The sequence below is a fragment of the Psittacula echo genome (assembly GCF_963264785.1).
Source record: "Psittacula echo genome assembly, chromosome: 1".
NCBI lineage: Eukaryota > Metazoa > Chordata > Aves > Psittaciformes > Psittacidae > Psittacula > Psittacula echo.
In genome coordinates this window covers 143,749,235-143,776,514 of record NC_137735.1, presented here as the reverse complement: position 1 = coordinate 143,776,514, position 27,280 = coordinate 143,749,235, and the positions used below count along the sequence as shown (strand labels likewise).

Genomic DNA, 27,280 nt, shown 5'->3' with positions numbered 1-27,280 from the left:
TATCAGGTTGGAAGGGACCTCAGGGATCATGCAGCCCAACTTTTCTTGGCATTCATGACCTAGACAAGATGGCCCAGTACTTTGCCCAGTGGGATCTTAAAGGTGTCCAGTGCTGGGCAATTCACCTCTTCCCTGGGGAGAAGGTTATAATAATCAGCCATTATTCCAATGGCCGATTGTTCTCATAATGAAAAGTTTTCTTCCTGTGTCCAGCTGAAATGCCACCAGAGGTAACTTGTGCCCATTGCCTGTTGTCTTTTCCATTTTAGTCCTTGTGAAAAGGGAGTCTCCATCTTCTTTGTATCCTCTTTTTAAATACTGGAACATGGTGTTAAAGGTTTTCCCCGAGGCTGAGCAACACCGGCTCTCAGCCTGTCTTCACAGGAGAGGTGCTCCAGCCTTTGTGGGCTTCCTCTGGGCCTACTCCAATAGCTCCACGTCCCTCTTACGCTGGGGGCCCCAGAGCTGAACGCAGTACTGCAGGTGGGGTTGCATCACAGCAGAGTAGAGGGGCAGGATCACCTCCCTTGACCTGCTGGTCATGCCCTTTCGGATGCAGCCCAGGATATGGTTGGCTTTCTGGGCTGCGAGTGCACACTGTCGCCTCGTGTTGAGCTTCTTGTCAACCAACACCCCCAAGTCCTTCTCCTTGGGGCTGCACTCAGTCCGTTCTCTATAGCTGTGCTTGGGATTGCCCTGACCCAGGTTCAGGACCTTGCCCTTCACATTGTTGAACTTCATGAGGTTGGCATTGGCCACCTCACAAGCGTGTCAAGATCCCTCTGGATGGCATTCCTTCCCTCCAGTGTATCAACTGAGCCACACAGCTTGGTGTTGTCAGCAAGCTTGCTAAGGGCACACTCAATCCCACTGGCCATGTCACTGACAAAGATGTTGAACAACGTTGGTCCCAATACCAGTCCCTGAGGAACACCAGTCATCAGTAGTCTCCACTGGTCTCTAATCTCAGTAGCAGCCAGTTTCAAAATGATAGAAGAAGTTGTAGATTATTATAGACTCGGTTAAAAGAAAAAAAGTGTTTTTGTCTTTATATCATTAATGTAGGAGGTGCTGTGGCTGTAGAGGAAATCAAATTTCATTGACAGTTGCTTACTGTTTCCATAGTTGATATTTTTACTAGTTCTCTTCACACACTTTAAGTATCTTCTGTAAGCCCTCTTTAAATTCTGTTGAACAAGAAGTGTTTCACAAAACATAGTTCTTGAGTTGATGAGCTTAACATCCCAGTAATGTAAGTGGAAAGTGCCTCATAAGACTGTTACAGGAGGTGCTTTAGGAAGTTGAGCAGAGCAGAGTATACTTTTATAGGGAACTGCTTCATGGCTGTTGTAGAAAGGCAACATAGTCTGTGGTTAGAATCTAAGACTAGAGTAGCAGTAGTCTTTGGCAACTTTTTATTTTCTACTTGTATGGTTAGCTCAGCATTATTTAGGTAAAGAAGGGCTAGGAGTGCATTACAGATTGTTAACACTTTTATAGAGTTCTGTACAGTTGCTAGACTGGAAGAAATTCTGATTGCCAGTAATTACACGCAGGTTCCAGTGTCTTGCTCTGGAGTAACTGAGATGAAGCTGATGGGAGGGGAAATGTATATGAATGTCTGTAGTCAGTTAGCGTTTTAGAAAAGTGCTGAGAGAGCCCCACCCTCCACTTCTAGATATATTCATTTAAAGTATTTTAACTGCTGGATTCTCTGAGATTCAGTGCTCTATGTTTTTGCATTTAGGTTTGGGAACATGGGCATGAGCCTGGGTTCAGTGCTAGGGAAACTGGTCCAGGACAGTATCGTTTTTTATTAATTACTGATACAAAAGCAGGACTATGTCAAGTTTATGTACTTTATTATCCCATTGTCCCTTGAAATTATAATTGTAAATCTGTGTTTTATCTTTTTGGTTACTGTGGGGATGCTCACATGGCACAGCTCTGGCAAATGACTATTGTCATGGTTTAAACTCAGTCAGCCATGCAGTCTTGCTTGCTCACTCCCCCCAGCTTCTTCCTCTTCCTGCTCCTGGAGGGATGGGGAGGAGAATCGAAAGAATGTAACTCTCACGGGTTGAGATAAGAGCAGTTCAGTAACTAAGGTATAACACAAACCACTACTGCTGCCACCAATAATAATAATGTTAAGGGAAATAACAAGGGAAGAGAATACAACTGCTCACCGCCCGCCAACCGATACCTCGCCCCACCCCAGCAGTGAACTCGCCCTTCTGGGTAACTCTCAGTTTACCTCCTGGGCATGACGTGCTGTGGTATGGAATACCTCTTTGGCTAGTTTGGGTCAGGTGTCCTGTCTCTGCTTCCTCCCGGCTTCCCCTCCTCCCTGGCAGAGCATGAGAATCAGAAAGTCCTTGGTCAGACTAAACATTTGAGCAGTAACTAAAGACATTGGTGTTATCAGTGCTGTTCCCAGGCCGAAAGCCAAAACCACAGCACTGCACCAGGTAAGAAGGAGAAAAAATGACTGCTACTGCTGAATCCAGGACACCTATTATCTACTATGGCTGCTTCAGGCAGTCTGACCTTGTTCAGTGGTCATTTCAGTGGTGGAAGTAAGTAGTTCTTCATAGCCTCTCATGATTTGATTTGATTTTCATCCTGTGATATCTTTTGGCGTAACTTACAATAGAAACTCATAATTTGTGAATCCTTTTCAGAAGCCTGTAATATTTGTCAGCATTGTTCTTTTTCCTGCAGTGTTTGTGTAGGTTTCCTATGCACTTTTAAAATTAGACGGAATTTCTTTGTACAGTACCTTTGTACCTTACCTACCATTAGAAGATCTTGGCCTGTGACTTGTGCTTTGGCTACCCAATCTTGCCCTGTGCTTGTGTATACACAAAAATGACCCAAGACTTTTTGTGCAATCAAGAACATGAAACGAAGAGAACTGAAAATAAGAGGCCCAGAAGATTTTTAGAGTAGAAACTGAAGTTTAAGTGGGTTTTGTTGACACTGATGCAGAATGCAGAGGGTACAGCAGTTGTGTGATGAAGCTCTGTGCAAAAAGGAAAATGGCAAATACTGAGAACTGCACAGTGAAGGGAGCAGAAGAAATTTCACCATAACCAGAGGAAGCGCTGCAGTGCCATGCTTGCGAGAGGAGCCTTTCAGATACAGTACTGGCTGAAACACTTGGAATTGTGAACAAAAAGTTCTAGGTTTTGAGCCCTGTTCCTTCAGTGGCACAGGACTTTATAAATTCTTTTTTGTTCAAAGAGATCAGATCAATTAAATACCTGAATAGCTCACCAATTTTGTGTAAAAAAAAAAAAAACAAAAAAAAAAAAAAAGAAAAAGCTGATACCCCTAAATTGGTCGAAAGGGATAAAATATGATCCTGTTTTATATCTGTGGTAGTTTATGTTAGAGCAAACCAGTACCTAGCATTCATTGAAAACAGAGGAACAGAAGGCTTAATTACTTATTTGCTTGACTACAGTCTTTTTGCCCCCTTTCCTAAGGCAGTTTGCAGCTGTGTCTGGTGCTGTCTTTGATTTCCATATTTCAGTCTATTAAAACAATTGTAACATTTTAATATTCTTTCAGTATTGGCTGACATGACAAGAAGAGCAAAATCTGCAGCCCGTACAAACTGAGAAGTTGTGCTGTTCTGAAGTTTCTCTAGCATACTTTAAAGGTGATGCCCTTCAGAGTACTGAAGATTTAATTGTGTCTTGGTTACAAGAGTGTTTAAAGTTTGGACAAAAGACCCTGTCATTGCTGCAGCTGTCAAGGTGCCAACATCTTCAAGATAAAAGCATTCTTTTCTTCCCCCCCCCCCCCCCCCCCTTGCCTAATAAGCAGCAGGACTGGATCCAACGTGCACTGGCCATTGCATGTCACTGCTGCCAGCTAGAGCTAAAATACATTGTTTAGTCATCGTGGTGTTCTGTAAGTATGAATGTCAGCACAATTGGAGCATGCAGGGTTTATCTGGACACTCTAGAAAACTAGTGTTAGTTGAAGAAGATAGAGTTCTACAGTGAAGATAATATTCTTGATAGATTTCTAACTCAACTGTCTAACCTTCCAACTTGTTGGGATACTTGAATACTTGAATTTTTATCTGCAGTGTATTCTAGGGGAAAACTGCATTGTAAGTAGCATTTGCTCTCTTGAAACAAGAACTGATTGTTAAATATTGTTATCACGGGCTGGTAGAATTACTAAAAGTGGTACAATGTGAGGGAGGTTTTTGCTAAAGATGCCAAGTAAGGGGTAGTGCTCAAATAAAAATGAGACTTGAAACTTTTTTAATTTGTTGGTCTGATTTGGAAGCAGCCCTATGAGAATGTAGTACCGTCATTTTCTAGTGTGTTCTGTTAATTAAAATTCAGGAGGCATTTTCCTGTTCCCTGGCTTAACTGAAGTTCTTGCTGTGCTTTTGTTCCGTATCTGAATAGATGTTGTTGAAAGCCAAAGTGTAAGGGAGAACTTTTCAAAGACGGCATGACTCACTGAACGGTGAGAATATCACAAAGTGTACAGGCAGCTGTGTTCACAGGACTGTTCTAAACTGACAGTTAACTTTTCAGTTGAAGGTAAGCATGAAGGTTTTTGACTGTTGAAAAATCTGCAGTAACTTAATTCTAAGATAAGATACTCCTCAAGGTATTTGAACAGATTGGCAAGAGTGAGATGAACAAAAAAGGGCTAAGTGAACAAGAGAAATGGTTTTACTGGGTAAATTAGAAACAGTTTGCTGTAGCTAAGTTACTGTAAGTATATGAGTTTGTCGGATTCACAGTGAAGTCTGACATTTTATATACCTGATAAGAAGTGTTAAAGTAAAATGGAAGTTAATATCTAATCATGGTTAACTTTACTTTCTGTCCTAGAGTTGTTTGTGGAGTTCGGTTTTGTTTTGTTTTAAGAAAAAAGAAGATAAAAAATCTTTGGTTATAGAGTTACTCTTAAACTAAGCACCTCCAAAATGGTTCTTAGATGTTGAAATAAAAGTCTATTGTGCTATCACAGATACATAAGCATTCATTTTGTTGGTATTTATGCTGCATTGTTATGAACCGTGGCTACAGGATGTAATTATTTATAGTATGCAAGTAAGTTGTTAGCATGGTTACATATTTGGAAATGTAACTACAGCTTGTTACTAAATATTGCTTTTATTTATTTTATTTTAAGTAAACAACCCCAAGTTGAGCACTGATCTGACTCTGTGAATTGTATTTTTGGCCTTTCTTCATCATTTGCATTTCCATTATTATTATTTAACTGCCTCTGTGAAGTGTTATGACCAGGGAAGAAGGTTACAGAGAAGAATTTAGCTATGACAGGATGCCAACTTTGGAGCGGGGAAAACAAGAGAATGGAAATTATATACCAGATATCAAATCCAGTGACCTCCAGCTATCAAAAAGGCTGCATCCGTGCTTTAGTTACAAGACATGGATCTTTTCTTTGCTGATGGGAGTAAGTACTTTAAATGATACAAAATTTAAGAATGTGGGTGAGGTCTTAGTGCTCAGTAATCTGTTCTGTTCCATGTTGTCTGGGGACTCAAAATTCCATCACTGGTAGCATTGAATATAAATGTTTGTACAGAAAGGAACATATTTAGCAAATTTAGAATGTAACGCTTAATTGATGAATGGTATTCTTCAGATAATTGCACTAATCAAAGATGCTATATGAAGGCTGACTTTTATTTTTACATTAATCATATAACATGAACAGAGAATAAGTGTGGTAGTGGTAAATATCAACCCATCTGTATACATAAGCAGTGCCTGTTGGTAAAGGATGTAAAGTATCCTGATCATATGCGTTCTTTTAACATATTTTTAACTGTTACAAGTACTTTACTTGCCATGATAGTATTGTCATTAAATTAATATGGCATTAATGGTACTTATCTGCCACATTAATCTTTCAGGGTTCCATAGTAGTGTAGTTATTTGGTAGAATGTTCATGTAGTGAGGTATATACTTGTGTTTCTTACATGAATGTCACGATGATGTGATTTGGGTCACTGCTAGAATCGTAGGACTTGCCTGTACATCATGTGCTTCTTCATGTTCTGAGCCAAGTTAATTAAACTTCATTATAGTAATTAGAATTTGATCTTTTCTTTTTGTGTCAGCTCATGTGTTTTCAAGAGCAATTTTTATTAAGAGCTGAAATATTTCACTGTTAATACAGTAATTACTTGTTTTTCCACAGTGAATAAAAGAATTGCCTTATTTTCATGGACTCAGCTGAACATTTTTCCTTTCTGTCAATCTGCAAAACTTGGATTTCCTTTCAGATGTAGTTACATTAAAAAAAGAGCAAAAGAAGAGTTGCTTTCTTCGCTTTAAATTTTCTCAATTGTCAAAGAGGAAAACTGATTGTAATTAGCTTTCTCCTTTTTACTGAGTTGTTGTGAAAGATTGGGGACACTGATGTTTAATGATAATTTGCTGAAAGTCATATTATGCTGAAGTCATATTATCAAGAAACATGAATTTTATGGATAAATGAAAATACAATATTATTAATAAACTAGTCCAATCCATTCCAATTTAATTTTTCTCCCAAGTAGTTAATCTCCCTCAGCTCTTCTGAAAGACAGTGTCCAGAAAGTCTGTATGCTGAGCAACAGAAGTCATAGTGAACAGAACTCTCTACTTCAGGGAACAGTTTCAAACATCAACGTGGCTGCTAGTATGGGTTGTTCTTGTGCTGGAACAATTCACTGTGCTTCAAGCACAATTTCAAGTTGTGTTCTATAAGTACTGTTCTTCCAGTCTGCCAGAATTCCCTGTGTGTGTGCTTATACGCACACATACACTGTCCTTATTTTCTGTATTTTTCTGATAATGACTTTTTAAAGACCCACCATAATTTTGTAACATGAAAAAACACCTAAATAAAAGAGCCATTCTGTCTCTTATCTTCCCTAGCCACTTCAAAGAAATGCCTACTTAGAAATGACACCCAAAAAGAAAAATATTAGTGGAATACACTGATCATTATTGTTGAGATTGTAACTCTGATAGTTAGGAAATAAACAGAGTTAGCAAGGGAACAGGAGTTGGAACATGGTATGCAACTGGAGCAAAGCAGGAAGAGAGCTTGGGGAAAGGCAGGCATGTAGATGGAAAAATCTTCATTAATGTATCCTAATACTATTTTTGTTACTGTGTTCTAGTTGATAACTGCCCAGCTGCCCATATGCTTAATGAATGTTGGTGGAACCAGGCAGAGAATGCAAAGTAGAGGTTTAGCTGAGGTTTCTGAAACATTTTTACCCCTGAACACTGTAATTACCTTTTGAGCCTTTTATTAGGTATATGCCAAATCAGGGCACAGTGTTTGATTCAGACATGATTATATTGTTCAGTATTAAGTCCTGGTAACCAGCAAAATGTCATATCCAGAACTCAGCATGTTTTGATATTTTCCTTCAAAATTATTGACACAAAGACTGCGTTATTTAATGTTCATCAGTAGCTTAATATGAAAGGAATTACTGATTTCTATCTGACCAATTTTTTTAAAAAATATTTTATTTATATTGATTTATCTTATTTGTTACTTTGCAGACTTGCCTCCTTATCACTTCTGGATTTTCACTATATCTAGGAAATCTTTTTCCCTCTGAAATGGATTACTTACGTTGTGCAGCAGGTTCAGTAAGCATTCTTAATTATTTGCTGTGGCCATTTGTCAGCAAAATCAATAGTAAATAATTTTTGTGGGTTTATTGTCTTTTATTCTGTCTTTTTACTACTAACCTCATGGAAGATTTAATTCTATTCATTAAATGAGTTTTCATCTCATGGTTAAAGGAATAAAAGTTGTCATAAAGACAACTGGTTTTTGCTCCCATTTTTGTTAACCAGCTCACTATTGGCATGCGGTAGTTAACTGCATGAACGGTTTTTCTGTGCCTGATTCTAAGAAAGTTTTACAAATTTTTGCATTGTTATGTCTCTGGGGAATTTCCTGGCTATCTGCTATCAGAATGTATTTCAGATTGTTTTTTTAAGTATTACTTTTTCAGGTTTTTTTGCTGTAATGTCCAAGTACTGAAGCAGACTAAAGTTCTCTTGAATATTATTATTTTATTAGTAAAATATGCTTTAAAAATGTCTGACATTTTCCAAAGTCCAGTATTTTTTACTATATTTTTAGGGGCTCATTTTTTTTCTTGCTATACATATATATGCTTTATCTACAGATCTGTGTACGTCAGATGAGTCTGATGTACATACTTTGTTCATGGCAGGATTCTGTTCTGTCATTGTTATTTTCACAACTTGATTTGCAGATTTGTTTGAAGTTAGGTGCAAGACTAGTGCTTTACTTAAACAAGTCCCAGCAGTTACTCTGTGCGTGAGTTGCTGCTTATGTTTCTGCTAGAGATGTTAGAATAAAATTGAAGTAATTTTTGATGTTAGTATCTTCACTGATGTGTTATTCTCTGCAACGTTAGTTACCGAGATGTCTTTTTTTCTGCCCCAAATCTTATCTCTTTGTATTTATTGAGAATTTCCAAAGATCTGGCAGATGCAGAAGGTTATCAGATTGGGTTTGAATGCCTTGCTGTGAATGAAGATGTGCACATTTGGATGTCTGTATGCGAGCAAGATGTTACAGCTCCTACTCCAGATACTGGAGTTGGATTTTCAGTCAGTATAGTTGTAAGAGCCTAGACAGCTGTATAGCCAGCTGGCCACTAAGTATCTAGTTCAGCATGAGCTGAATTGCTCTCCAGACTTGTTCAAACGTCTTGGTTAGTAGTAAGATTTGGTTGCATAAACATAGTCACATAGTGTTCCTGAGACCCTAGGGTATCCAGGACATTAAAAGATGTTTTAATTATGTTAAGTACAGGTCATTTAGGAGTTAGGGAAGTGTTGCCAAGAATTTTAAATGTTGATATTAATCAAGTTATAGTGGTTCCATTGTTGGCCAGTCTCAACACAGTTCTGAAGGACTTTGTAAAAATTGATCTATTGAGTCAAATTACACTCTTAAGAATTGTGCCTGGGATCTCCACTATGTTCACTAGGAACTGTGTTTCTAAACTTAAGGGCAGAGCTAAATGGAAAAACCATGCATAAGTGAAAAGTTTTACAAGCAATTTCTCTACTCCTTAGCTATTGCCCACCACAATAGATATGGTACCATTACAGGTCCAACTCTATCTTACACAAATGCTTAAAGTTACAACAATTCTAATAAGCAAAATGAAAATATATTCAACTAAAAATATTATGTTTCATGTTAAATAATGAATTATGTAACAAATGCTGCATTTCTTTACAAATGTCTTTACAGAAATCTTTACACACATCTGAACACTAATGCCCTTAAATTCTGGTGCCCTTAAGCACTGATGCCCTTAAGCACTTAATGCCCTTAAGCTCTGTCCTTAAGTGTAGACACACAGTTCCTAGTGAACATAGTGGAGATCCCAGGCACAATTCTGAAAGTGTAATTTCACTCAATAGATCAGTTTTTACAAAGTTCTTCAGAACTGTGTTGAGACTGGCCAAATTTTAGCTTACACAACTATGACTGTGTGTGTTTAAAAAAATCTGGAGGCCCAGTTTGGGAGTAGCGGTATTTTTTCTTTTGCTCGCAGATCTCTAGGCCTTCTAGAGTTAATTTAAACTAACAAAGGCATGAAGAGCCTCATGAAAGACTTTCTTTATTTTACTCATCGCATTGTTCTTGGTAGCTAGTCAAAACTGAGGGATGTGGAGGGATATGAACGAATACGGAATCCACCGGTTGTAATTAATGAGCTCAGACAAGAGTGAAGCTTTCCTCAGAGTTTGCGATCTTCTCTTTTTCCAAGTGAAGTGAATTCAGAAATTAATTCAGTCCAAATAAAAGTATGTATAGAAATATGTGTAAGAACCTTTCTGCAGAATATCCCACTAGTCTTCTCTTTTCATTTTTCCAGTGTATTCCTTCAGCAGTTGTGAGCTTTGCTATAGCAAGGAATAAAATTAATGTGGTAAGTATATTTTACTATCAGTTATCTCCCCCCACTCGCCCCTGGTGGTTAAAATGAGAAAGAAACTCATTTCTGAACCTGTTTTTCAGATACCCAATTTTCAAATTTTGTTTGTCTCTACATTTGCTGTTACAACAACATGTTTAATTTGGTTTGGATGCAAACTTGTCCTCAATCCATCAGCTATAAATGTAAGTTACTGAAACAATTCCTAATTGTGCTACATTGATCTTTGTTAAGAAAAGGCGGGGGGAGGTGGGTGGATATTACATGTTGTCAGTACCCTGATATTCCTGCTTTAGTCTGTCAGGAGAGTTCATCTAGCAGTAACTTTACTTTTCTGAGTAAGGCAAGATTGGAAACTTGACATCAGAGATGAAAACTTACGTGGCTAAAAGACACATGATGCAGCTAATTTAGAGGAGATAAATATGGAAACAACTTTCCTGTCTTGTATTCAAAGTTCAAACCCATGAATTAAATCTTCAAATGTGATCAGTTTTATCCACTGACTTTATTTTTCTGTTGACTATAGCAAGTTTTGGTGTGGTTTTTTGTTTGTTTGGGTTTTTTTTGAAAGAGTGGGGTCAGAAGAGAAAATGGAAAATAAATTAGTAGCTCATTTATAGATTAGCCAGCTTTTAGGGATGAATTGTACTGAAATGAGAATGTGTCCAAACAGTGCTGCTTCTAGGACATTTAATAATCAGATTAAGTACAATCCTTTCCTGGATTTTCTTTAGTTGATGGTTTTGCTTGTGAGGCCACCAGGAAAGAAACTTTTGATGAACATTTTTCTTATACATCATCAACAAAGAGAATGCAGCTATTATTTCATTTGAAGCACACATGCTGGGAAGAGTTAACTGGACTTGAGTCACAAGCTTTGGTAGTCTGAGCAGAACAGTAGAACTATAGGGTGGTTTTGTTACTTCTTTTCTTTCTTTTGCTATGGTAAAATGTCCTGAGACCTCTGTACTACATAACGATATTACATGTATGAATAAATAACATAGTGATAGATATTATCATTATTATGGATGAATATTCATAATAAGACTATCACAGAAGATCAGTACTCAATACACTGGCATACATTTCATATAAAGGTGAATGACTACTCTCATGTGCTGTTGTTCAGTTCTCCCTTCATATCAGCTGTTGTTGAAACTAAGAGCTCAGCAGTAATAATGGCTCCCTATAATAATATAGCAAATCTGAATTAGTGTTAGTAATGAAAGACTTTTCTCATAGGAAAACTATTTTAATTGTGCTATTTTAATAACATCACAGAAGCTGAACTTTTAAATTAACTGTGTTTACTTTCCTTTAGGAAGCACAGTATATTAGGCCAATACTTACAAACCTGCATTTTAAATTAGATAACTAAGTTTAGCTTCACACGTCTATCTGTGCAGCTAGCCTAATTTTCAGAGAGATGGAATGCTGTAGTCAAGCAGAGCTGTGAAGATTTAGCACTCTGGACAGTCAGATCACTTGAATTCAAGTAGTACTGGCTTTACACGTGGGCAGTTTTGTCCTGTGTTTGATGGGACAATGTCATGGCCCCCTGCGTTCTGTGTGTATCTCAGGACAGTTTACACTGGTCAGTTCTTTGCACAGCCTTTCCTAGCTTATTGCTAGTGTAGCAGTTCATGCATTTGCCCCCTCAAGTGTCTTAGGCTGTTGGAGCTAAAGTAATCATATACAAGACAGACATGGGGGTACTGCCTTTTCCCTTTTCCCTCCCTCTCTTGGTAGAGAGTTCAAATATTAGAAACCAGTCCAAGCACTCTGGGAGAAACCAGCAGAGAAGTATGACTGGAGACTACCAGACCCTTTGCATTCCTTTCCCCTGGTAGGCAGGATCTCAGTGCTGTTGGGACAGTGGAGGGCTATATCTGCTCAGGAAAGGTGGGCCCAAGGGATGCATTTTGCCACCACAGCAGTTTCTTTGTTATGAGTCCTAGTGTGATAAAATCAGTTTTGCATATGCTTTTGAGAAGCTTTGAGCTGGCCCTGGGTGTAAGGGCTAAACTTCAGCTGCATACTTTTGAAGTGAGTAGTTTTTAGATTGCTTAAGAATTTGCATTTTCTATTTTTAAATATTAAGAGCTTTGGTATTTTCAAGGCAGATGAAACCATTTGAAAAAAGATTATGTTAGACTGGAAAAGTGACAAACAATTTATAACAAGGCAAATTCTCTCTGTGGCAAATGTTAGTTGTCTGCAATAACATACACAAGATATCTTTGGCTTTGTGGTTTTAATTCTTTTCACTGCCTGTTGCGTGCCCATGCCATGTCATTGATCACTGAACAAAGCTATGTCAGGATAACCATGCAAAGCTGGCTCTGAAGACCTTTTGAAACTTTCTGAGTTAAGAGTTACTCATGGTGCTGACTCTCCTCTTTGAAGAATCCTGTTTCAGTGGGACAGTCTCACTGTTTGGCAGTTCACTGCCAGCTGTTTTCCATTACCCATGTGGTACAAAGAAAATGTAGGATACCATCTCTAAATGTTCTTTCATCGTCGTGTTTATTTTCCCTCCCCATGGGAAACTGCACAAGAAAATAATACTTGGTCTGATGTGAAATCACTCCCTGTAGTTTAAGAGTAGTAAGACTCATAAAAAGGTTAAGTTTATCCAATCAAGGCAATTCACATTTAACACCCACCCCACCCCTCTTATAAATGACCTGGGTAATTCTTCATTAGTGTTACTCATCTTGATGGATAACTCTACAAAATTAGTTTAAATAGATAAATGGAATACAAGATACAAGCCATGTCCTAGGCTGTGACTCTGTGACGCCATTCCAGTAGGGTGCAGTTCTGTAGTTAGCATGCGATTGATGTGCAGGACGGATAGGATGGGCAGATACAAACTGTCACTGCTGCCATTCTGTTACTTCCCAGCTCTCAGGGCAATAAGCCTGATGGACAAAAATGAGTGGAACCTTGTGCATGCTGGCCACTGCAACTGAAAGTGTTCAGATCTTGAACGGGATTCAAATTAACTCCAAATTGAGTACATACATTTATTGTCCCCTGGCAAGTTAAGTGTCTGTACCTCCATTGTAGTTGAGATGATACAGTTGTTGGGGCTCTGCAGTACAGTCTTGTTTGCGTCAGCATAGATGGCTAAGGCAGGATTCTGTGGCCTGAACCTAGACATCTTTCATTTTAAAAATGCTGTGAGATATTCTGCTTGAGTTCTTCTTCTAGTCTGGGTAGGTGGGATTGTCCCATCAGTCTTGTGTTGTACATCCCATTTATGCAGGCATGTCCAATATGCTAGAGTATTTCAAATGGCATTAGCAGCCGGTATAATTGAACCTCACCTCCAGCAACTGGTTTATCCAGTAGCTTTTGTGGTTTCCCCTCTTTTGTTTGTAGACTAGGTCTCCACTGGCAGTAGTGGAAGTGTAGACAATGTGGGTGCACACAGATACTGAAGTGTGGGTGCTTAATTTGGTTACCTAACCATAAACGTTTGTCTCCATTAGGTATGTGCTCACTTGTCCTGCCTTGCTCTAGCCACTGGTCCAAGAAGGCTTCAGTCTCCTTTAGGTCACTTGTCATTATTTGCCAGATCTGTGCAGATGTCTTCAAACATCTGTAGGATATCTTAAATCATGTTAGAAGTATATATTTAAGCAACTACATTGAACTTTAGATGATTTAAATTTGAAATTTAATTCAACCTTTTCATACAGTTTCAGGGAACCATGTTTTTAATACCTGGTGCAGTTGCACTTGCATTTTCCGTAGTCGTGGAAGAGGATTAGGGACGCAGTTTACTTGGTTCTCTGTATCCAGTGGTAGATTTTATGTACAGTGGTAGTTGTAGACAAAACAAACAAACCAGAACAACTAAACCACCTAAACTCCAAAACTGGAGATAATTTCATTTTTGTCTAGAGGCATTGAATTAATTTTATGAGTGGAATGCTCTTTCTGATACTCTAGACATGTCGTATCAGAAAAAACATAAAAGATAAAGGTTAAATTAAAAAAAAGTTAAATTAAAAAAATCTAATTTATTTACTGTTACTTTGCCAGTTTCTGTTATTTACTTCCTATACATAGCACTAAAGGAGCTAGTCAATCCACGTAGTTACAGTGCTGGACTCAAACTTGTATGTCCACTTGGCACTGCACTGTACAGCGTGGCCTTGCCAGCCTATGTCAGTACCAGCACTATGTGTGAAAACACATCCAAATCACAGGAATTTACACAGTGGATTAAATTGTTCTGCAGGCCACATGTTTGACACCTTTTGCCAAATAATGTCTTTATTCTTCATGCTAGCACTTTCCCTAGAAGCTTACCCCTACGATATTTATTGCTGTTTATGTCTCTAGTACAACTGTACATTGTGTTGTGTAATGCAAGGCACATAGTTCTAGTTATGATTTCCTGAGAAGGATGATTTTTGGTGCCCCAAAAAGCCTCTCAAATCTGCCTCTTATGTTCTTTTTCAAAAAATGTGTGCTACAAGATACATGCCAGAGAAAAACTGAGATTCAAGTCATCTACAAAGCAGTTCTGACATGAAGGAATGATCTAATTCTGTTCTAAGTCATTGAACAGTGTTTTGCTGTAATTACACAGGTTCTGGATGAAGCCAGTTCTCCCTAAACTTTTGGTACTTTGCCCAACGGCCTGACCTAACCACCAAATGTTTTCTTGGGCTGCCAGTGGAAAAACATGGTGGTTTTGAAGACAAGACACACATCTTAACTTGTGTGCCTCTAGAAAGTGATTCAGCCCATGTGTCTACCTCTTTTTGATGAGATAATAAGGAACCAAAGAGAAATATTAGGTATTGCATTCACTTACTTGTCTCCTGAAGATGAGCAGGATGTCAGGAAGAATACCAGCATCCTTGTTTCAATATTGTAGTGTTAGACCTGCAAGGGTTATGATGCCAGTAAGAGTATTCATCAGTGTTCTACTAAGACTAGGTAGAGCACAGACCTGGGATTCTTGGCCCAGTTCGTTGGATTGTGCAATCATTCAGCATTAGACAGTGTATTGCTCCACTTGGATTGCAGCATAGGGGTTAGGAGCCTGTGACCCTTTTTCCCTTGTGCAGTGGATTGCCTTAGCACCTGGCCTACTCAGGCTTGCTTTTGTTTGTCCTCTTTCTGTTCCTGTGGATATTCCATGATCTCCTGCAGTGTTCTGGTTTCACATGGAAGGTCCTGCAAAATGCAAATGTACCCAGCAATCACCCCCTTGTCATTAAGTGCTCTACTGGAAGACAGTGATAAAATTTTCAGGCAGAATATTCAAATAAACATTAATTTATTAGGATATGCATTCTGGGCATTATGTAGACAGATAAGTGTTGTCCTAGAAATTCATCAAGAACAAAGAAAACAGCAAGATACTTAATTAATAGATATGTCTGAATGTCACAGAAAATAGACAGCCTTCTGAATCCTGCTGGACCCTGCCCCCTCCTTTATTTTTAATATTAAAGTTGTAACTCATTTATGTCTGGGATTTTACTGACAGATAAATTTCAACTTGATTCTACTTATTCTGCTGGAAATTTTCATGGCAACTACTGTGATCATTTCTGCTAGGTCTACCGAAGACTGCTGTACGAGAAAGAAAGTAGGTATCTTTAAGGATTAAAAATGTCTTAAAAAATGTCTTTCTGGGTTTATTTTTTGTGTGTTAACAAGTATTGGATTTTTCTGTATTACATCCTTAGACAAGTTACTGGCAAGTCCAGTATATGCTTCATATTATGTGGTTAAACTAGATTTGAACAATAAATAAAAGTACTGTACGAAACAGTAATAGTCTCTTCTATCTTTAGCTGTGTAATGGGTCCACTGCAAAATGTCTTGTTGAAATTATACAGCACTGGGTTCTTTGAATATCTTGTGGCATGGCAAATGTTTTATTTCTGTTTTGTAGAACAAAACTTAATGCTGTATGAAACATTAGAGTACTGTGACTTCTATTTATGCAAGCGATGCCTTTTCGAAGCCTGAAGTGGAGATAGTATTTGTCATGTATACCACAATGAATATTGGCTCAGGAATGGAGCAATAGGTAAAAGTTTCTTTAGTCACAAGTGCTCTCCCACATTCCATTCTCATTTTTCCACAGCAGGAGTTCTTTTAGGTAATAATGAAGCAAATGTGCCATGTCATTTTGTGTTCCAGTGGAAGCATTGCTTGCTAGATAAAAGTCATCTAATGTCCTGATCTCCTTCAGTTACTTCTTAACCACATCAGTAAAATCTGAAAGCTCAGGAAGAAAGCATGTGTATTTAAGGTGGAAAGGGGAGATGAGATGACAGTATTTGATTGTTGAATGGTGGCTGTACAACAGCTAATCTGGGACTACCTTATTTGTTTTAATGTAATTGATGTGGTCTGGCACTGGTGAACACCATGGTGTGTCACTGTCAGCAATCATGGGCCAGACACTGCATGCCACCGTTAGGGTCTGTAACAGGTTGTACAGGATATCAGAAAGAAATGTATTGCCTTGTATATTTTTTGATCATGATTTTTTGTTCCCCTCTAGAATACTGCATATGACAGTACAATCGTTTTGAGCAATGTCAGCTTTCCTACTCGAATTCTGAAGTCATACTCAGTAAGAAAAGTGTTGTTTTCTTTCATTAAATCAATTTGTTCTTTCACCTTTCTAAGTGCTAAGATGCTTTAAAGCTAGAAAAAAATCAGCATAAGATTTTTAAAGTAAGAACAAGGACAATAAATGAGAGCTGTATCTTGTAATATTCTAAAAAGGAACATTTTAAGATAAATATAACTGCCATGGGTAATAGGAATGAAACAACTTAATGACTTAAGGATAAATAGTATAAATAGTTGTTCAGTGGAGCTACTAAATGAGAGCATAATTATGTATAATGAAGCTGATCTTATTTTCACTTAAGTCAGGTGGAGTTTTGCTATATTTTATATCTGAAGAACACTTGACTTCTATGATTCTATGATTCTATGACTTCATGTATAGCTTAATAGCACAAATGCATTTTTTTTCTCCCAGTGAGTTCCTTTCTATATGCAAATAGGAAAGTTGGTGTTCAAATGCACTTTTAATAATTTGTGTGCTCTTTTTTGGTTTAGGTGATTGAGGTGATTATAGGAATTTCATCAGTATTTGGTGGAATAATTGCTTTGAATATGGATGTTCTAGTCTCAGGTCCATATCTTTCAGTAACATTCTTTTGGATCTTAGTTGCTGTAAGTAGTGCAAAATGAAGGTACTCTTTTAAAACAATGCATTTGACTTCTTTTTTTCTTTTCCCCTTTCCCTACTGGAATATTTGGCCTTAACAGTAATTGGCAGTTGCTGCTTACCAAATGAATTAGTGCTTCAATATGCTTAATATACTCATGCAATATGCTTGTTCTATTTTGATTTACAGTCAAAAATATAGATACAAAAAAAATAGATACAAAAAAATAGATACAAAAAATATAGATACAAAATCTATTTTGGTTTTATCTTATAAAATATTCTGATACATTTTCAGTCCTCAGTTCAGTAAAATGGAAATGAGCCTTATAACAAGGATATTAGAAGTGCAGTATATCCAAATCCTAGGTTTTAGAATATTTCAGGCTGTAAAATAAAAGTTGAGTGTAGTTTCAGTGTGGTAGAATCCTTAGGACATTGTCTTTAGCCTGTCAGCCTTAACTGTCTTAAAAGCCTGAGACTGTAATTGGTAACCATTGTCACTAATAACAACCTGTACCTAGGAGCAGTGGATTCTAACAGATGCTGTGCTGCCCTGCTTGCCACAAGTTGAACCAGTTGAGAAAGAAGACAATGACCGTTAGATTTACATATGGCTCCTCCCTCAGCATGAAGTAGAAAAGATAATAAACAGGTTTTTCAGCATTCAGAATTAACAAAGTTCAGTATGGTTCGTTAGATTTTTATGTAGAAGTGTCAGGTTTTGAGGATAATCATATTTCAGTATGTGTAGTTTTAATACATGATGCTCATTAAATACAAGTTAAGTGAAGATTAGTTTTATCTTCATTTGATTAATTGATTTCTAATGCTGTCATAATAAGTCTATATAGTTTTACCCTTTCAGGAAATGTAGGATGTGATTTGTGGCTGGTGGGAATCACTGTAACTCAATTGTAATTTTCGTAATTTTCAAGTATGTAAATATTTGTTACCCTTTTTTGTTAGTGCTTTCCAAGTGCTATTGCAAGTCATGTAGCTGCTGAATACCCAAGTAAATGTCTGGTAAGTGTGTAAAATTCTTTGATTTTGTCGTTAGGGTGGAATAATGCTAAGAAAGTTTGCCTGTGGTAAGTGGGCATTAATCATATTTGCTCACTTGTTTTTAGTTACTTACACAAAAAGTGACAGAAATAGATAGCATGAGTGTAAGCTGATATTCCTGAAAAGAAATCCAATATGTCTTTTGGAGACTTGTTTCCACCAATTCTAGAAAATAATTCAAAGGTCTGTTGTTTTGGGGTTTTTTTAAGCTGGCTTTTTGGGAATGGATACTATGATAGGAAAGCAACATACCTCATGGTATGGCCAGAACTGTGTTCATGCTCCGGAGCTGAGGTCCTTTCTGTTCTATTCTCCTTTCATTAAGAGCCGTGGTTTCTGAAATTAAAAAATGAGGTGTGCAGGCTTCTCTGGACCTAGAACATATTTTAAAGAAGTTCTTCATCTGCAGAACTAGCAACAAGGGCTAACAATGTTCAGTAGAGTGCATTTATTCCTTTACTGTCCCAAATGTGTAGTTAGGCCTCCTTAAAACATCTATTCTAAGTAATAGTCATGTAGCCATATTTAATTCAATAATTATGCATAACCACAACTGAAGTGAGAATTTGACCCTGTGGGATGATATTTGAATGAAAACCCAGCTGCTATTGTACAGCAATACAATATTTGCCTCAAAGCACTCAAACTTATTTACATAGTTATTTTAAGTTGTAAGTCTGCAATATCTGCTGTTAATTCTCATTACTGCATACAAACTGAAGAGTACATAATGCTTCTATGCTGGCTCTCTAAATTGAGTATTGCTTCTTCTATCTGCATATAAAAGGCATTTTTAAAATCAAACAAAAACCCCATCATCCATATTAAATGCAAAATGAATTACAAAACAACAGTGTTTTGCCTAGGAAACAATGTATTCAAAGCTTGCTTCTGTTTCTCCACTCAGTGTGGGTGGCTTTTAATACTAGTCTCATATTGTAATCTTATACACGTTTACACACTTCTGGTATGCTTACTTCAAGGAGATATAGCTTACAAACCAAAATGTTAACTTGGTTTTATTCTTGTTTAACATTTATTACCCTTTTTTTAGGTTGAGGTCCTGATTGCCATCAGCAGTGTTACCTCTCCATTGTTGTTTACTGCTTCTGCATACTTATCCTTTAGTATCATGCAAGTTGTTGACATCTTTAAAAATTATCCACCTGCTGTTAAAGTATGTATTTTTATGCAATTGAAAAAATTAACATCTGTCTATTACAGTAGCAACACAAGAATGAATTAGGAAGTATAAGAAGACAAGGTGCTGCATTATAAAGATTGCTAAAATGTTACAGAAATTATTCAGAGCTGTTACTTAACTAATGATAAAATTTTACGTATGTTAAATATTTTGTCCCCCCCCCCTTACAGCTGTAAAGAAATGGGATATTATTCTAAAAAATCAGTAAAAATAAAATGTAATATGCTGGATTCCTTGAGGTTTTTATAAGTTCATAGTATATAAATTACAGATTCTGGGTTTACTTGAGGAATGTATTTTTCCTGTTTCTTAGGATGTCTACCAACAGTTGGGATCGTAAACTTATACTTGAATTCATTCTAAAGCCTGGATTGGGGCAGAGAAGAAAAAAAGTTTGCAAATTTTAAAGCATTTCATTATGAAGTGTTACCTGTGTATTGCTGAAGAGCTTTCTAGGGCTTTACCATCAAAGTGATTAGCAAAGCACTTTGTGGAAAGTGATGGCCAAGGGAGCATTTATGGGGTTAAAATAGTGTCAATAAGAGTCTTGACTCATAGTACACACTAGTCCTGAAGTAGACTTGCAATTTTAGAAGAGAGAAAAAATGTTTATTAGACTGACATCTTAGAGACTGGAAAACCAGCTTTGGAGTATGTGATCCTGTTCTGTTATTGGAGCAGCATAACATGTTGTTGGACCTCCGGAAGTGGCCACAATTTACATGTTCTGTCTAAGTAGCTTCTCCTGTTGCACATGTTGGAGACAGAAGACTGAACAGTTGGTGTGACCCTGCAGAGCATTTCTTACATTCTTAGGCTACTTCTTGTCTGAATGCAGCAAGGGCTGCTCTGCAAAGGAGGGTGAACAATGGAGCAGAAGGTGGCAGCAAGGCAGACAAGGGCAGTGGCCTCGTTGTGCAGTCCTACAGTACCCAAAAAAAAAAGAAAAACAAGGATGGACATGGCAACCAGGTTCAGCCAATAGTTCAATGATTGCCAGACAAGTCCATAGTAGTGTGGCAGATCCAAGGTCAGCCAGGAATTCAGATCAGCAGGGAAAGGTCAGAGCCAGCAAGGCACAGAGCCAGCCGCGACATTGCTCAGGACAGAACCAGCAGCGAGGGTCTGTATATTTGAGAATGGTTTTCTCAATTCTGTTCTATTTCTAGAGGAAAAGATCATTTGTCAAATTAACATTTTGCTAAAAATTATTGATCTGTTCTACTTTGAGCAAACTTGGGCATTCAAATTTTAATTAAAGCTTCATGCTGCAATAAAATATAAAATATAATTTGAGTTAAAAAATGAAATCTAGATACAAATCCCAAGAATATGGAGGTGGGAACAGCAGAAAATATTTTATTCAAGTAGTTAACAACCTATTCTTATCCGTTTTCAGCAATCGTATGATGTACTCCTGTTGCTTCTGATGTTGATGCTGCTAATTCAGGCATGCCTTACTATTGGAACTGTAATACAGTGTGTAAATTACAAGACAAAAATGAAAATACATGATTCGTCATGGACAGCATCACAGGCTAAAAAGCAGGAATTCAGAACAACGGAGGTATGTGTTATACCCATCATAAAGTCTAAAAACCCGTATTTTATTTTTTTTAATGCTTTGTGTTACTTAATTCAGATCACACTGAAAAGCCGGTCTGTAAGACTGTGAAAATGTTCATGCACTGGGGAATTTTGTAATAAAGGGATAATATTTTGCTGGTTAAATGGTAACTGGGGCATGACAGACACAATAGCTGTAAATCTGTGACAAGTCCTGTTAAAAGAAAAACAGCTGTAAGGTTAAAACCCCATTTTGTTCTTATTTGTAGTATGGGCTCCCACTTAGAGACGAGGCTCATCGTTGTACTAAGATAAAATGATAGTCCTAATCCACAAATCCATAATGGCTATTTATATGTCAGAATGAAATTACAGAAAAGATGATGGGCCTTGTGTGACCATGTTCTGATAATGAGATAGCCATCTATTAAGAAAGGAATTGACTTTAAATGTGGGCAGAAATTTTGGGCTGTGGAATAAGAGCACTTTTCCAAGACTTGCTGTGGGGGAGTGAATTTACTCAGCTGAGTTTGTGCTCTTAATCTCCCCGAACTTGAAATGGAAAGAGTTAGGAACCTGAAGAGTATAAACAGCAGTGGGCAAGCTGAATGAGTGGCTGCCTGTGCTGGACAGTATGAAGCAGTGCTCAGAGAAGCATGCCTGGAATCCCAGGTCTCAAGATCAAATTTGATTTCCTTCCATTTCCCTCCTGCATTTACGTGTTCAAGCTATCCTTTCAGACACAGATACGGCACATACTTTTTTAGAGCATGATGGTGCCAGTATTACTGTTACCACTTCTCATGTAGTCATTCGGGGCTGGAGTGCTATTTCAGGGATTGGGGGAACCCAGCTTTCTTCAGCATGCATAGGTTAACTACATCCATCTCCTAGCACAGCACTGTAGCCCTTAAGCTTTCCTCACCTCTGCTGTATGGAGCAAAGCGCCATATCCTTAAAGGCTAGGGAAGAGTAACTCAAGTTAGCTGGATGCTTACTGCATGTCCCAGCACTAGAGTGTGCTGGATTCAGTCCCTGTGCTAGAAAGAGCATCTGCCTTGAAACAGCACTGGATAGAAAGCACTGAGAACAGAGACTGAAATTAAGTCATTATACAGCTGGTAATGGAAAGCGGAAGCTGAGGATTTATGTCCCCTCAGGTTGCTGAGAGCATTCAGTATAGCTTGCCTATGTTCTCTATCTGTGTCCTGAGAGTTATGTTCTGCATGAAAGATGAAGCACTCCTGCAAGTCACAGTTTGGAATGTAGGGCATGGCACAGCTAAATAGATTTATTTTGGGGATTATTTCTGAAAATATTGCTAGTTTGTGAATCACTGAGAAATTGGGTGTGAGTTAAATGCTAAAAGGAGCATTTTGTCCAGGATAGCAACACATTTTTGCTTACATTTAGTATTTAAACACATGAATAATGTTACAGATGAAGTTGTCAGACCTGCTGGCTTCTCAGTAGTCTGTGTTCTTAGGCAAGACCTTAGCTTGCTTGCATGTATGTAGGTAAATCTTGCTTCAGTTGCACTGTAGGGAGTACTTCTGACTTTAGGTTTAGAGATTTATGTGCTAGTGCTTTCAGACGCATTTTGGCAAAAAATTTGAAAAAATGGCTCAAGTTACATGTTTAAAATAGGTATTTGGCCAAGTTTATTTGACCCAAATGTCTCATGTATAATGCAATGTATCCTATTAAATTCTGTATCATAAATGTGTGCTATGTAATATACAAAATTATGCAATTTACAATGCATAGAATAATCTAACAGCTCTGTAACTATTCATGTTTACTTTCCTCTAGCTTCTCTCAGATATGTATTTGCTTGAACTTTGTTTTTTAACCAAAGCACTATTTCACGTTTCCATTTGTCTGAAATTTGTTTACTTTCAGGTTTCCAGTAATACCTTAAAGGATTTTGATAAAGACAAAGCCTGGAAAGCAGTTGTGGTGCAGATGGCTCAGTAGTTTGGATTCTGCAAACAGACTATACAGTACAACTCAGTACAGTAAAACAACTGTTTGAATTAAGGCTTATAAACTTCTCAGTATATTATCAGCAATATAGTTGCAGCAGTAGGAACCAAGGAATAATACAGTAAATAATGTGTCTCTCTAATAATTTTTAAATATATTGATAATATTTTTAACACATCTGTCTTCTGTTAGTATCTGTATTCTAGTGTTGCTTTACAAGATACCTTTAGAAAAAAGATAATGAGTCATGGATTTATGCTGGTGGCAAAGTAAAATATGGCAATATGTAGTAGGCTTCATATGTTTGCAGGAGATTGTTATAACTGCAGTTATGCAGTCAGTGTAACTGATAAATGCTTTTGTAAAGTTATGAGTACATTCATGATTGATATTTTTGCTTATACTTCACTTTTGTAGGAGTTGTAAAGTTGTTTTGCATCTCATTGCTTTTATATAAATAAAAGTCTTTATTATGTGGAAATTCAAGACTGTGGGTTGACATTTGAATAGGAGAGGTGAAAGCAGAATATTCTCTCCCATTAAGCTTCCATTTCTGGACTGCTAAAGGGGGAAGGGGCTTTTACTGAGAGCACAAGCCACAACATCTGCTAGCCAAAAAACACCCAGAAAAACAAACAGAAGCAATCAGCCAAATAGCAGGAGATAATACTGATATTGAAAGAGTATTTTCATATATTAAAATGTATTTTTTGGTATGTTACTTTTAATTTATTTATTTTCCTAACTATCTTTAAAACTGACATAACCTAACTGCCCTTAAACAAGGGATATCCCTCATACAGACTGCCTTTTCCTCCTAGTTGAATTATATGTGTGATCACGTAGAATTTGAGAGCTGTAGAAATTTCCATGTTGATAGCCTTTTTCGTGTAACTAAGGAAATAGCTGCTGACAAGTTGGTGGTTTTCTTCATTGTTTTTCTGTTTTTATCCTTTTATTGATGGTTTATGAGAGATTCTAGACATTCGATTTCATTATTTTTTAATTAACCCAAATAATTTTTTCAGAGCATGCTGCAGAACTTCCCTCTTTGCTTTTAGGAAGGGGAAGTAGAGAGAAAGATACGTGCAGTGCAGAGCCTTCAGGTACATTATCATGTTTCTTTTGGTTTTGGGAAAGCTGACAATTATTATGACATATTAATACATAGAGAATACTCTTTCGAGTTTAGAGCAGACTTCTTAAAAGTATGTGTACCATTCCCCTCCAGCAGCTGAAAGTGGAGATTTTTACGAGGCTAATGAGCTGATCTGACTCAGTGCTGAAAGGGGTTGTCTTGTTTGACCTCTTCCCTTGTGCTAGCCATGGCTCCTGTCTGATTAAACTTGCAGAAAATATATCAATTAAAAACAAAAAATAGTTTCGTGCTGATTGAGCCAATTTAGCACACTGCAAACTCATAGTAGCCCTCTTTAAGATCTTGGATGTGACTTCATACCCTCTGGAGGTAGAATTGGACTTCTGCCTCACTGGAGGTAGACTGACAGTGCATTTGTCTTTTGTTAGTACTAATTTTCTCCCTTCCCATCATATCCTTTGCCTATTTTTTGCCTTGGTCATATGCCTCTTCTCTTCTCCATTCCCTGTTTGAAAACATTCCCTGGCACATGATCTTGCCAGGACTTACAACTTTAGACTGACCATATAATCAGTTGATTTGTGTGTAGATCACTGTCAATTATTGTTGGAGTTAGGAGTTTCTCAAATAAAAAAATTGCATGTTTTGTGATCTAGGTCTTGTGTTTCTGAAGAGAATCCATGATCAAACTAATGAAATCTAAATCAGTTTCAGAAACTGGAGTGATCAGGCTTCCCTGGCAACCCAGTGGGGTTATAATGATTTCCTGTTATTTTTCAAACGTTAGAAGTGCTTTTATTTGTTACTGAGTGGGAAGTTCCACAGGGAGAAACTGATAGGAGAAAAAGTTAGTGTCATCCATTTTATAAATAGTAGTATCTTACATAAAGTATCTTCAAAAGATGAGGTTTTATGTTTTCTCCCTCACCTCATGTTACCTGTTTAATGTTAGTATGGGATATTTCACAATAAACTGTTTTTCTGTCCCTATATTTATATAATATATATTTATATAATATATATAAATATATTTATATTACCTTATATATATAGGGAAAACAGCCAAGGAATGAAAGAACAGTGATAGAGTTGAATGTGTTATAATGAATCAGATCCATGCAAAAGGAAAATCATGCTGGCTAGCTTTAAGCAGTGAAGAAAGAAGTGCTCATGAAGACAGTTTATATTGGCCAATTACTTTCTAATCAGTGTTTTGTTAATATCAAGTTATGACCATCAAATATAAGCAAAGATTACTTTTTATACTTCCTTTTTTCAGGAAGGAGAGGTCTACAGGTCTAAAATATCCTTATGTAGTGCTTACTGGAGTTTTCCTGGGAGTAGTTTTTTAACATTTATTTTCCACTTAACCTTTCTGTTTCATTTGTTCAAAAGCCATACCCTCTTTGGTTAACAGTTTATAATGATTCTTTTCTGTCCGGTAGAGATGACCTGTTTCTGGAGAAAAATCTTTTAAAATCTGATATAGCTCCTTGTTGTGTTTTAACCCCAGTCAGTGGCTCAGCCCCATGCAGCCACTCGCTTACTCTCCCCTTGTGGGATGGGGGAGAGAATTGGAAGAGTAAAAGTGAGAAAACTCATGGGTTGAGATGAAGACAGTTTAATAGGTAAAGCAAAAGCTGCACACATAAGCAAAGCAAAACAAGGAATTAATTCACCACTTCTCATCACAGGCAGGTGTTCAGCCATCTCCAGGACAGCAGGGCTTCATCATATGTGATGGTTACTTGGGAAAACAAATGGCATCACTCCCACCGTCACCCCTTTCTCCTTCCCTCAGCTTCATATGCTGAGCATGACACCATATGGTGTGGGATATCCTTTGGGTCAGTTGGGGTCAGCTTTTTCAGCTGTGTTCCCTCCCAGCTCCTTGTGCACCCCCAGATTGCTCACTGGTGGGGTGGTGTGAGGAGTGGAAAAGGCCTTGGCTCTCTGTAAGCACAGCTCAGCAGCAACAAAAACATCCCTGTGATATCAGCACTGTTTCCAGCACAAATCCAAAACACAGCCCATAGCAGCTACTATGAAGAAAATTACCTCAGGCAAAACCAGAACACTTCTAATCCAGGAAGCACCTTTTATATAGATGCTTGGTAGTGACCATTTCCTTAAACAGAGTGTGGAGTGTTTAACACTTTTCTCCTGTGCTTATTGTGAACCATGGAGATTGACATCCAGATACTAAGAGTTTGTAGGGTTCCTCAACATCTGTATGTTCTGGAAAGAGAATATAAGAGTTTGAAAACACTCTGTGCATAGAATGATTTGCTGGTTTGTATTGCATGGTTCTGTTCTTTGTGCCACCAGACTTTGGGCATCCAGAAGGAACCTGGAAATGTGTGGCTGTATTACCAGCTGTGCTTTCCAGCATCTACAAGAGGCCAAGTGCATCTCCAGGGAGTGAGTTGCTAGAGGTTGCCCCAACATTGCATTTTTTCAGTAGTGCCACCAAAGGGGAGACGCTGATGGAGCGACTCCTACCTCTGTACCTCTACGCTGTCTGTGTAGGGTGTAGCCCACCTTTTTCACTGGCCCCTGTTGACAGAGAAGGGATCATGAGTGCTTCTTGGTTGTTCCCAGGCTCACTTTTTCACAAATAACTAGGATTAATATCAACTATTCTGGAGCTTGTTTTTCTAGACAGAGGCCTTGACTCACCCAGGCTCAGTTTTGAGGATTGTGTACTCTTTGCCAGCAGCCCTGGTTTAAATTATTATGTTCTGCTGCTCCTTTGCCCATTTTTTTTTTCTTTATTCTTCTCTTTTTTTTTTTTTTCCTTTAATAATGCATAGAGTTTTCAGCAACCTAACTTGGAATTAGATAATCTTTAAAGGTCCCTTCTAACCTAAACCATTCTGCAATTGTATGATTCTAATTTTAGGAAAAGAAAATCTTTAGCAGCTGTGGGTTGTACCCAATAATTCATAAAAGTTTATGGAAAAATTGTGGAGAAAAAGCTTCCTTGTACAAGAGGCTGGAGGATGGAAAGGGTGCCCTGCATTGTAGTTGTGAAGATCTTGGGAAGAATGGTAGGGTTTCTCAACAACTTCTCTAATGTGGGTGAGAAAATCTTATAGCAGTGATTAACACAAAGTGTTTAA

The 27,280-nt window shown here is 37.7% G+C and overlaps 1 protein-coding gene across 1 annotated transcript; it reads left to right on the top strand.

Moving 5' to 3' along the window:
* Window positions 1–5,280: 5,280 nt before the first annotated feature.
* On the top strand, window positions 5,281–23,050 carry MLC1 (modulator of VRAC current 1; the record flags this gene model as incomplete). Its single annotated transcript, XM_080631464.1, has 11 exons — window positions 5,281–5,460; window positions 7,576–7,665; window positions 9,948–10,001; window positions 10,091–10,192; window positions 15,529–15,630; window positions 16,558–16,629; window positions 17,127–17,243; window positions 18,208–18,264; window positions 19,358–19,480; window positions 20,907–21,074; window positions 22,976–23,050. The coding sequence occupies 11 exons, from the start codon at window positions 5,281–5,283 to the stop codon at window positions 23,048–23,050; spliced, it is 1,140 nt and encodes a 379-aa protein (XP_080487590.1).
* Between the last annotated feature and the right edge of the window lie 4,230 nt (window positions 23,051–27,280).